Genomic DNA, 12371 nt, shown 5'->3' on the forward strand with positions numbered 1-12371 from the left:
AACACAGCAGACCCAGCAGCATCTCAGGAGCATGCTGCTGGGCCTGCTGTGTTCATCCAGCCTCACATTTTATTATCTTGGATTCTCCAGCATCTGCAGTTCCCATTATCACTGATACAATGTGTTACTTGATGCTGATTAAGAGATAAATATGGACCAGAGATAACGCTGCCTCTCTTTTGCTTAAATTAGTGGCATAGGATCTTTCAGCATTTGGGAGAGCAGAAAAGACCTCCACTTAATATCTCATTCAAAAGGTACAACTTCCAACAATACAGTATTCCCTCAGTGCTGCAGTAGACGATCAGTGTAGAATATGTACTGGAACAGATTTGGATCTTCAACCTTCTGACTTTACTTGATATCTGTTGAGTTACAACTGAAGTTCTCATCCACAGTACCCTGGAACATTGGAAATAATCTGCTTCTACTTATCCTGCCTCATCCCTTCACAAAGATGACATGCTTCATCCAGGATCTACTGGAGATGCAGCCATGGAGAGATCTACAGATATATTTGTGGGGCTGGAAGGAGCAAGAGTGCACCTTTGGCTTTCACAACACCAGCTGATGTCACTGCCCACTCCAGGGTGCTGCCTTGCTTCCAAGATCTACCACTCCCATATATCTAACTTCTGCTAGTTTCCATGTTTGGCTGGTCATCAATTATTGAGGTGACCTGGAGCTGATGGGCTGTGCTGAGCCATCTTCTTTCCAGCTGCAGCCCACCAGCTAATGATAATGAAGCCTTCCCCACTCACCCATCAAAACAAAAGTAAGCCCCAGGGCTACATATGTTGCTAGACATCTGCCTTATGTTGCCTGGAAGGAAACAGCTCTCTTTATACACAAGTTGACAAAGGATAGTTATTTTGATAGGAAGGTATAAGGCAGCAGAGTAAAGGATAATTACATTTTATTTTGGTTAATTTACAGACAATTACCTCGCCTTTTGCTCCTTTAGCACCAACTGCTCCCTGAGGAAATGTGAACACAACAGGTTACTGATGAAACACTTGAGATGAAAATAAATTACATCTGCAAACAATGACGTTTTTCTTCTGTGCTCACAAATATTTATTTTTATTACCTGTAGCCCTGGTGACCCAGGGGGTCCTTCTTCACCTTTCTCAGCCTGGATGAGAAAATACATAACACTCTTTCATTCAAGTATACTTCCCCTGAGTGCAGCTCTCTGCCAGCAATATCAGATTACAGAGTTGCTCCTTATTGATAACCAAAGTTATCAAAGTATTAATTCATGATTTTAATCACAAAAGAAGAAAAAAAAACTGATGCTGCATTCAAATTTACCCTGTCTTGAATGTTCCAAAGACTGTCCAACTCAATAGCCTAATCCTGCTTCCTCCCCATAACATTTGATCTCATTTGCCCTGATTGCTATATCTAGCCACCTCTTGAATACATTCAATGTTTTGGCATCAACGACTTCATTCATATTTGTTGATCATCAAGGTAACATGATGGGAGGAACAAATGAATGTGCTATTTGCAATAATTTTGGAATTGAACTGAACATACCATGGTTACTCATCCCACTTCTATTGTCCTAGAAAGACTGGCAAAAATGAATAATTCTGCTTCCTCTCTTATCAGTTACACTGCAGCAAAATCTGATATTGCTAGTGGGCTGTTCCAATGGGAATGGCAAAGCTTAAGATGAGAGTGGGAAGAATCTATTGAAAATGAAAATGCAAATAAAAATCAATGACTGGTTTGCACAGTGTATTAAAGAACTTCAACCCATTTGCAGTGGCATGAGAGTCAACATCACAAGATATGGACGGAACATAATTGGCAAGAGGAAAGAAGAACAAGCTAAGAATAGGATAACAAGGTGTAGAGGTGGATGAATGCACCAGGCCAGGTAGCATCAGAGGAGCAGGAGCTTTCCTGTTTGGTCTGTTGTGCTCATCCAGCTCCACACATTGTTATCTCAGACTCCAGCATCGGCAGTTCCTACTATCTCCAAGATAAGAATAACTTTTTTTTAAACCCAGGGCTACAATCTGGACACAGTGCCTGAAAAAAAAATCATGAAACCATATTCAATTGTAACATTCAAGTGGGAAATAGACAGATACTTCAAGGGATTAAAAAATTTCAGGTCTATGAGGATGGGGGCTAACTGATCTTGCAGGGAATCAGCATGGACTCAATGGGTTGAAAGGCCGTCTGTGCTGTATCACTGTGGTTCTATTATGCTCAAGAACTGTCCCAGTTCTCAGAGCCAGGTGTCATTAGTATTATTAAAACAACAACAATTAGAAAGGAAGTAATTAATACCTGGCTCCCTTTCCTCCCAGGATTTCCTGGCTCACCCTGTAAAATATTATTATATAACATGCAAGTGTTAAGAATGAGAAGTTCAGTGGTAAAGCTAAGACATTCATTTATTACAAGCTGTCATTAAATAAATGGGTTTTTTTGCTACAATGATTTTTGTCATTTTAACAACATTAATACATACTCTCGATTAAATTATTTTTTAACATTATTATTTCAGTTGAAGAACAGTTTTCGTAAGCACTGATTCTTTAAGCCAAAATCAATATGGCCTTCGTTTGGTAAAATGTTGGGGTTTGTTCAAGTTCAAACAAATGCATTATTCAGAACGTAGAATGAAATTTGGAACAGGATGTGAATTTCATATTTGGCCCATTCATGGAATTAAATCCCTACCTTATTTCCCTTTGCTCCAGGAATCCCAACTAGGCCAGTCTGTCCTGGAAGTCCTGGCTCTCCTCTCAAACCCTGCAAGTGGTAAAAACAAACTTGAGCTCCTTTTGAACTGGGGCTATTTGTTAGCTATTGCATTGTTGTACAAGTTAAATACTGAACAGAAATAGCGAATAATTGATGTGTTTCATGTCGATAAATTCAACCCTTTGTAACTTCAAAATTGACAAATACTTACGCTGGCAAGCACAAATTCAGTGGGTTCAGCATACTGATTTATTTGATTTGTGTGATGGTGCTCCATTCATACTACAGCGGTTCTACATAAAGGCCCACTATCATTTTGCAGCAACTAGAGATGGATGATATACACATTACCCATACACCAAGAACAAATTAAAAATATGCGCACTGGGATGCCAAAATGTGCACAGTTAATATATAGGCTGCCCACAAAGGATTTGATGTTCAATGTAGCAGATGGGTGTAAAACTGGATTTGTGTATTCCAAACTGCATGATTCTCATTTCCAGTGAAATGAGATTCAGAGCTTAATATAACAGGTGTAACATGCTAATTTCCAACAAATCCTGGGCAAAACACAGGCATGAACCAATAACTGGCAAGTAACATTCATGTCATACAAGTGCCAAGCAAATATCATCTTCAACAAGGGAGAATCTAACTATTTCCCTTTGACATTCAAAGTCATTACTATCCCAGAATCTGTTACAAGCAACCATCCTGGGAAGTTGTTTTTGATTCTGAAAGCATGTTGGGACATAATGCGGAATTCTCCCCTGCCTGGATTGCCACAGGCAATGATGAGAAAGTTGGGAGAATAAGGCAAGAAAGAAAATATTGGAAATTTTGTTCATTAAGGATAAATTTCCTGCTTTAGCCCTTAAAGTATAAACAGTGGCTTCAGAATCTGGCCATTGAGGAGCAACTATCTCATTTTCATGCATTTGCAGTTCAGTATTGCACCAATGTTGCACTGTACACTTCTGACAAGCAGGGTGGAATTTCTTGGATGTAGAAAATATGGGGGATTGACAGTAATCTTCTGCGGATGAAGCTGTGAAGCAAGAAGCAGTACATTGACCTGGAGTAATGTCCATGGAGATCATACAGCAATGTGTTGTCCAATGTGAGAAGCCAGAGAACCTAACTCAAATCCATTCCCAGGATGACTAAGCTATGTTTGAAATCCCTCCCATTTCTTAACATTGTCAGTTAAATGGCAAGCAATCCCTGCTTAGTGCAAAGAGTAAGTGGGCCCTTTATTGTTGCTGAAAGGCCTTCACCTTTTCTGTTGCAGAAAAATTGTTGCATTATTCATCTGATTGTATGTTTCATATCTGTGGGTGATCACATTTTCAAGTATCCACACATTTCTGCTTTTCCCATAAAATCCAGCAGGACAAGTATTCAGGGAGGCAGTGTACGAACATTGCAGCCTGCTAAGGTTCGGTGGTTCTTCAACCAGCACATCATGCCTGACTATTGTGCAGTGAAGCCCCTCATAGCAGGCAGCAGGTTGAGAGGAATCTTGAGGCATCTCCTTTTGATCTATCCATCATTGGTTAGCCTTAATATTTCCAAGTGAGTGTTAACAGATATGCTGCCCTCAAATGCCTGAGCATTCTCTAGGATGGTGTTGAACAAACAAGAAGGAGTGCTTTTTGCAGCTTCTCTCAACAGCTCAATGTGTTATAAGGGAGACTGAACATGTGGACTACTGATGGCACACCTCCCAGCCTTGAACGTGTGAGACTCCTGTTCCCTATGGGTGCCCGATGTAGCCACTTTTTCGCCCTTGGAGGATGAGATTCCGAGAGTGAGGTGAAGGTCCCCTGTCCCCTTCTTGCTTTGCCACTGACACTGAACACCAACGGTTAAAGTGATGGAGTGCAGGTCCATGCACCTAGTTGGCAGACACTGAGTGCACTGGACACAGATTTCCATGATTTGCAATGAATGAAGTAGGTTGGAACCATTGAGTCACCATGATACACGCAATGGCGAGAGTTGAAATCCATGAGCTTTAGTGAGATGTGTGTGGTAAAGTTAATGGTATCCCTCAAGTGAGAGATACCAGGGAGCAGATGATGGCACTTACTCTGGCAAATGGAGGAGTTAATTGGCCCTCTTCCTACACTGCAATGCATTCCTTTTAACCCGTCACACGGCACTGACCTGGGCAGCCATCTTGATGTAGGCTGCCCATGTCTGATTGTGTGACGTCTTTTTCTGGTCAGCAGGATAAAGCACTGCCCAACTCTTCACCATACACCCTCCACCAGGTCCCTGTTAACAAAGCAAAGCGCCAGCTTCCCTTTCTGGGATATGTTCTCAAGCAATGCATAGGAAGGACCAATTCCTGGCTTGCAGCATCTGAAGTGGTGTGCTGCTGGGCTTTAAGTATAGTGCTGCTGGCCTGAATGCTTGAAGGTCCCAGCACTGGTGAGTTATACCTTTCCTGCAGCGTGTTTCCAAGAGAAGGACAGTGCAGAGGCTGCACGTATAATGAACGAGGCAAAGAGTGAAAGATTACATGAGAAAAGGCACTTGGAGCAACAGTGGACTGGGTGCCATGCACCTCACTCAACAAAACCCTAACTCTAATTCTTTCAAAAACATAGATCCAGACCTAGGTTTGTTACATCGTCATGAATGTTAAAAGAAACATATGATTTAAAGAATTAAAAATATACCAAAGGCGTTAATTTGCACATGAAATTTGAATACTACTCACAGCTGAGCCTGGACGCCCTGGAAGACCTGGTAGTCCTGGTGCACCAACGTCCCCCTAAACAAACATCAAACAATGGCACAAAAAGGTGAGGCAAAAAGAAACAAAGTTCATCAATGGAATTCCATTAATCAATGTCAATAATTAACAAATGCTGGCTATGCCAGTGATGCTTATGTCCTATGAGAGACCAAAAAGAACTTCAACCACATATTTATCAATGTCCAGTGGCATCTACAGATGATCAAAAAAAGTGTGGATGTGTAAAGGGCAAATCATGTTTGACAAACCTGGCCGAATATTTTGAAAAGGTAACTAAAGTAGTGGACAGGGACATGTCTCCTTTAGACAGCAATTAGATATGGGAAACAAACTCTGAGCTTCCATTTAGGCAAAAACACAAGATCTGTTCTGACAAAGGGTTACAACTGAAGTGAATTTCCTTAATTCAGATAAGATCAAAAAATACAGCAGCAGCAGTAGGCTATTCAGCCCATTGAGGCTATATCGGCACTCAATGAGATCATGGATGATCTGACAATCCTCAACTCCACTTTTCTGCCTATTCCTTTACTGATTAAAAATCTGTCTGTCCATATCTGCCTTGACCATATTTAATGACCCTCCTTGGTCAAACTTGCACATTTCTGCTTTAATTTCAATTTTTGCTCATCCTGGATAACAATGGAGATTCTTCATTATTGTAGTTTTAATTTGCAGTTGGCAGTAGAACCAAATGTCTGAACTAGTCTTGAAGTTTTAATTTCTGGAAAATATTATTAATAATTCAGGAGAGAAGATGACAGTGATATTGTTGCTAGATTAGTAATCCAGAGATCCAGGTAACGTTCTGGGGACTTAGCTTTGAATTCAACCATATCAGATTGTAACATTTGAATGAAAAAGTAGTATGGAATTAAAAGTTGTGAAATCACAGTCGATTGTTGTAAAATTCATCTGGTTCACTAATGTCCTTTAGGAATAGAAATCTGCCATTCTTACCTGATCTGGTCTACATGTGACTCAACCAACAGCAATGTTGTCGATTCTTAACTGCCCTTTGAAGTGACTTCATAAGCCACTCATTTACGTCAACCTGCTAAAAATCTCTAAAAATGGGAATGAAGCCAAATAGAGCATATGGCATTCACTGACTGGAAATGAAAATAGCAAACTCAGCCTTATCAACCTTGCAAAGTCCACCTCACTAATACCCGAGGGCTAAAGGTAAAATTGAGAGAGGGGTCTCTTAGACGAGTCAATTCACAGCCTAAAAACGTCATACTTAGGGAACTGTACTTCACAGACCATGTACCAGACAACACCATCACCATCCGTGTGTGTCCTACCCTACCAACAGGACAGAATCAGCAGATATGATGGCACAGTGATACACAGTGGAGAGAGTGAATTGCCTTGGGAGACCTCAGCATTAACCCTGAGCCCGATAACAATCTTATAGCGGGGTAACAAAGTGCAGAGCTGGATGAACATAGCAGGCCAAGCAGCATCTTAGGAGCACAAAAGCTGACATTTCAGGCCAAGACCGTCCATCAGAAGATGAAGGGTGTGTGCCCGAAACATCAGCTTTTGTGTTCCTAAGATGCCGCTTGGCCTGCTGCGCTCATCCAGCTCTGCACTTTGTTATCTCGGATTCTCCAGCATCTATAGTTCCTATCATCTCTGACACAATCTTAGAACATCAGGTCAAACTTGGAAAAGGAAACCTTCTGCAGATTAGTACCCACACCTCCACAATGGATGATGATCAGTACTCCTCCACGTTGAACACTACTTGACAAAGTATTGAGGGTGGCAGGGTACATGATATATTCTGGGTCTGGGACTTCAATGTCCATTACCAACAGTGACCTGGCAGCATCACAACTGACCAGGTTGGCCACGTACTAAAAGACATTGCTGATAGACTTAATCTGTGGAAGATGCTGATGGAACCAACAAGAGGGAAAAGTGTACTTGAACTCATCCTCACTAATCCACTTCCCACAATATATCTATCTCTGACAATATCAGTAAGAGTGACCACCACATATCCTCTGGATACCCTCTATTGATTTGTGTAGCACTGTCATCATGTTAAATTGGATTGATCTATTAAAACTGTTTGAGGTCTAAGACTGGGCATGCATGAGATACTGTGGGCCATCAGCAGCAGAAAAATAGCATACCAACACAATCTGCAACATTATGGTCTGGAAAATCAAACTGGGGATTAACGACAGTTCAAAGAAGAGTACAGGAGGGCAAGTCGAAAGCAGCACCAGGTATCAATCTGGGGAAACTACTGGACAGTATTACATGTGGCAAACAGCATAAGCAGCAAACAACAGACAAGTGGCTCTGCAACCATCAAATCAGATCTAAGGTTTGCAATCCTGCCACATTTAGTCATGAGTGGTGGTGAACAATTAAACAACTCAGTAGAGGAGGAAGCTCCACAAATGTCCCTATTCTCAAGGATGAGGGAGTCCAGCAAAAGATAACTTCAGCTAAAAGTGCCCAGTGGATGATCCATCTCAGCCTCCTCCAGTGGACCCCATCACTGATGCCAGTCTTCATCCAATTCGATGCACTCCATGTGATATTAAGAAACAGCTCGAAGAACTGAATACCGCAAAGGCTATGGGCCCTGACAACATTTTGACAATAGTTTTGAAGACCTGTGCTCTAGAATGTGCCATGCCCCTTCCCACTGTTCTAGTACAGTGACAACACTGGCATCTGCCCAACAATGTGAAAAATTGCCCAAACATCCTGTACATGACTCACAGGGCAACGTCAACCCAGTCAATTACTGTCCCTCCGATCCACAGTCGGTCATCAGTAAAATGAAGGAGGTGGTCATCAACAGTGTGACAATACTGTGGCTTTAAGAGATGCATTTTATCCTTTTTTAATGAACAGAGGTTGAGAATGAGTTGACAAGTGGTCTGCTGCAATACAATAAACTAAACAGCTTGAGGGGCCTTAGGGTTTTATTTTAGAAAAAAGTTGGAACAACAGAAGCAGCCTGAATGAGTAGGGTCAAGGTCCCACAGTGCATGTTTTCTCAGTTTTCACTCCCCTTCATGACTGGATGGAATAGTGTTATAAAAGGAGAGAGGGCACAGCAACTGGCAAACAGAACATAGAACAATACAGCGCAAAACAGGTCCTTCGGCCCTCGATGTTGCGCCGACCTGTGAACTAATCTAAGCCCCTCCCCCTACACTATCCCAACATCATTCATATGCTACCCAATCCATGTGAATGTTTCCATTTAGGCCTCCTCTTCTTTCATCATTTAAATTTACCATTGTAACCTTGTATTTGATTCTCGCTCATCTACCTCTTTTGCTTCCCCTCCCTTCTCCTACCTCCTCCAAGTGTTTGGGTGAAGAGAAAAACTGTTGGGTGAAGTGTTTCTTCTGCAATCCCTACTGGATTTCTTGGGGCTGAATTTACTTTTATTTTAGCTAAGCACCAGTGGTGTCAAGATTTTTGGAGAATTTTTCACTGCAATGAGATGTCTCCCGTTATCTTACCAAACACATCTTAATAACCTCTACAGCATCCTTATTGACCAATTCTATCCCCATCTTACTAAGCACCATTCCTCGAACAACTTGCCACTGAGCAGATAGCTACCAGAAGACAGCCCATTCCTGGCATCTGTGCCATCATCAAAAAAGCTGCTGTGCACAGAGACAAGTGATGGCACACTGGTATTGCCCTTCACTGGCAACCTAATGGCACTGCAGGCACAAAACCATGCTGCTGATGGCACATAGCACATGAATAAGACTCGCTTGAAAGTACAATGCCATTCTCTCACCCTAGTTTCTGTTTAACCACAAGGCTATAGCGTTTACTTGTTCTTAGCTACAGTGCATGTGAACACCCTCTGAGTCACCACTATCCTGTACCCAATGCCCACTGTAGTCCCGCAGTTTGTCACTGAATGGTAGGGGATCATGACATTCAGGCAAGCAACTTGACAATCCCTAACATGAACCTTTATTTACAGGCAGCAAAAGGGAACACAAACAAAATGAATAGAGTCTGCTGTTCACCCCCTACGATGCAAATGAAATGTTAGCATCGCGACTATTTTACAGTCCGCGATGGTCTGCTGCACCCAGTTCTCATCTACTGGAATTGGCTATCAATCAGGTCCTATTTGTAGTCCCTCTAGTAACACCATCCCCTCCCCAGAGTCAGCATCTTTCTCTTCAGAAAACTACTCCCATTCCCCAGTTATTCAGTGATTTCCCTTCTGCTCTTACAGGTCACTCTTGCAGTTTCCTCATGCAATTTTCCCAAGGAATTCTATTCATCCCAGACCTAAGACTAAGTTGAACAAGCAGCTCCTAGACAAGACTGAGTGGCCCCCTGACCACTATCTTTACAGCTTCCTGTCTAATGAAATACAATTCCCCTGACTGCTTTTGATGGCTCAACAGGACTGACAACTTCTCATTCCCCAGCCTTTCGTCAGATAGATCCCCTGACCGTGACTGGCCCAAGTGAATTGCTGACTGTGGCTAAATCCTTGGACTGTGCCTATGACTGACACTCCTGGGAGCCTGCAGACCGGCCCTGCCTCCCACACCCCAGCTCCTTCACTGCACAGAGGACCAGCCCCCATTGATATTGCAACATGGCTATTGATTGAATAAATGTGCAGCGTGTTTGCTGCGCGGGCAGCTAGCACACACTAAGCGTTAAATTAATACCTCAGCCTGCTGTACAGAAGTACATCGTCCACTTGTCCACTGACAAACATATCAAGCAATCCGTCTGTGTAACTATGCAAAACAGCCAGCCTGTAGGACAGAACTGATGGTCTTTGGTTCTGATTGAAGTGTCAACGTCATTACAGACATGGCAAGGCAAAGCTGGAAGCATACAGGTCAGTGCAAGGTTAAGGTGCATCCCTGAGTGGCAGCTTAGTCCAAACTGGGACCTGGGTGTCTGTACCTACTGCAGCCTCTGAAAAATTAGTCGCTAGTGCTTCCTGCAATACACGACTGTTCATTCAAAGCACCCTGCTAGTGGTTCAGAGGGCTGTCATGAAGATCCTGAGGGATTGGCAAATGGCAGATGTTAATGTGTGTGGGCAAGGCAACTTGAGCCCGTGGATCGTGCTGTCAGACGTTGTTTGTTGTTGAGCAGCAGCATGGAGGCTCCCTATAGCCAGTGAGCCAACATCACCGAGTACCTGCTCTGGCTTCCATGTCGAGAATTCTCAATATCTAACTTTTCAGTGCATTTAGTCAGTATCAAACTGAATACTAATGAGTTGGGTTGTGCTGTTACTAAGTCATTTAACGAGCTATAATCCCCCTTGATTGCAGCTCACTGCAGCCTAGTGAGAATCTATGCAACATGACGGATGCATAAAATATAGAGCAAGTTGCTTACCCCTCTCAATGTCAAGGTAGGCCTTGCCGGACACTTCACGTAATTTTGCCACAAATCAGACCATTGTCCACATTGTTCAAGCTCCTTTAAGATTCTACCCATGTTAATTATCATGCGCTAATGGCATCCAGCTAGGTTGCACCCCAAAAGTGGGCACATTCTCTCTCTCTATCCATTCAGAGAAAATGTTTCATTATGCCACAGACCGCTATAAAGTCACTCCTCAGTCTATGTTTTCCACCAGAGTTTCAGAATAATTAGATCTAAAAATACGGAAAGTTCTATATTTTGTTGATTGCCCATGCCCTCAAATTATTCTGCTCGCTGCTGCTAACAATTGCATTCATTTTGTAACGTAAACTGCAACAGTAGGTGGTGCCATTGAGCAAGGGAGCCATGCATGCTAGCTGCAGCATCTGAACAGACTGTCTCTGGAGCGAAAGGTCTCTTAGGGAGAAGGACTCAGAGGGAGAAGTTTCAGGCTGACAATGGATTTCCTCAAACAGGTGTGAACTACAAGACATTGCTTCATCCTTGTTTAGCTTTAATTTCCCTATCTATTTGTAATGACTTGAAGCCAGCGGAAGAAACAAAATCTCTGCTTCGTGATCTTTGGGCCATCCGTGTGCTCAAATCTCAAGTTACATCTCCGTTGCAATAGGAAATCGTCCATCACACAGAATGGTTAAAAAAATATGTACCGTTGGCCCTGGTGGTCCATCATGCCCAGGTGATCCCTGATGTCCTTGCTTACCCTGTAGAGAATTAAAAGGAATATGATTAGTCGTCCAAAGACTTTCAGTATTCAGTTGCAAATTCATACCCGCCACGATCACTTGCCTGGGTTTTTTTGCCCTTTTTGGTTTCCCCAGGCGTGATGGAACAATGCAGGACTGTTGTTCAACTTGAAAGGATGCAAAGATTTTACAAGGATGTTGCTGGGGTTGGAGGACTTAAGCCACAGGGAGAGGCTGAACAAGCTGGGGCTATTTTTCCTGGAGCGTCAGAGGCTATGGGGCAACCTTATAGAAGTTAATAAAATCATGATGGGCATGGGCAGGGTGAATAGCCAAGGTCTTTTTCCAGGGCAGGGGAGTCCAAAACTAGAGACATAGGTTTAAGGTGAGAGGGAAAAGATTTAAAAGGGACCTAAAGGGCAACTTTTTCACACAGAGGATGGTGCAAGCATGGGATGGGCTGCCAGACGAAGTGGTAGAGGCTGGTACAATTACAATATTTAAAAGGTATCCAGATGGGTATATGAATAGGAAGAGTTTAAACGGGTATGGGCCAAATGCTGGCAAATGGGACTAGATTGGTTTGGGGCATCTGGTTGACATGGATGAGTTGGACCTAAGGGTCTGCTTCCATGCTGTATGGCTCTATGACTGGGAGCATGGGAAGACAGTGAGGAAGTGGTTGGTGGGGTCGGTGACGTGCTGTAAACAATGATCTTCCTCAAGTAAGCAGCCATGCCAATTTCCAAATGATT

General features: G+C 42.8%; 1 protein-coding gene across 1 annotated transcript in view; it reads right to left on the reverse strand.

The window, feature by feature from the left end:
* LOC125451411 (collagen alpha-1(XXI) chain-like) overlaps positions 1 to 12371 on the reverse strand; it is a 161392-nt gene that overhangs the window by 12711 nt on the left and 136310 nt on the right. Inside the window, exons 20-25 of the mRNA XM_059646342.1 lie at positions 11581 to 11634; positions 5459 to 5512; positions 2704 to 2775; positions 2308 to 2343; positions 1091 to 1135; positions 945 to 977 (exon numbers count right to left, since the gene is read on the reverse strand). Coding sequence (XP_059502325.1) covers positions 945 to 977; positions 1091 to 1135; positions 2308 to 2343; positions 2704 to 2775; positions 5459 to 5512; positions 11581 to 11634 — 294 coding nt within the window. The remainder of the gene's footprint in view (positions 1 to 944; positions 978 to 1090; positions 1136 to 2307; positions 2344 to 2703; positions 2776 to 5458; positions 5513 to 11580; positions 11635 to 12371) is intronic.

Source organism: Stegostoma tigrinum, chromosome 5, assembly GCF_030684315.1.
Source record: "Stegostoma tigrinum isolate sSteTig4 chromosome 5, sSteTig4.hap1, whole genome shotgun sequence".
In the NCBI taxonomy this organism is placed as follows: domain Eukaryota; kingdom Metazoa; phylum Chordata; class Chondrichthyes; order Orectolobiformes; family Stegostomatidae; genus Stegostoma; species Stegostoma tigrinum.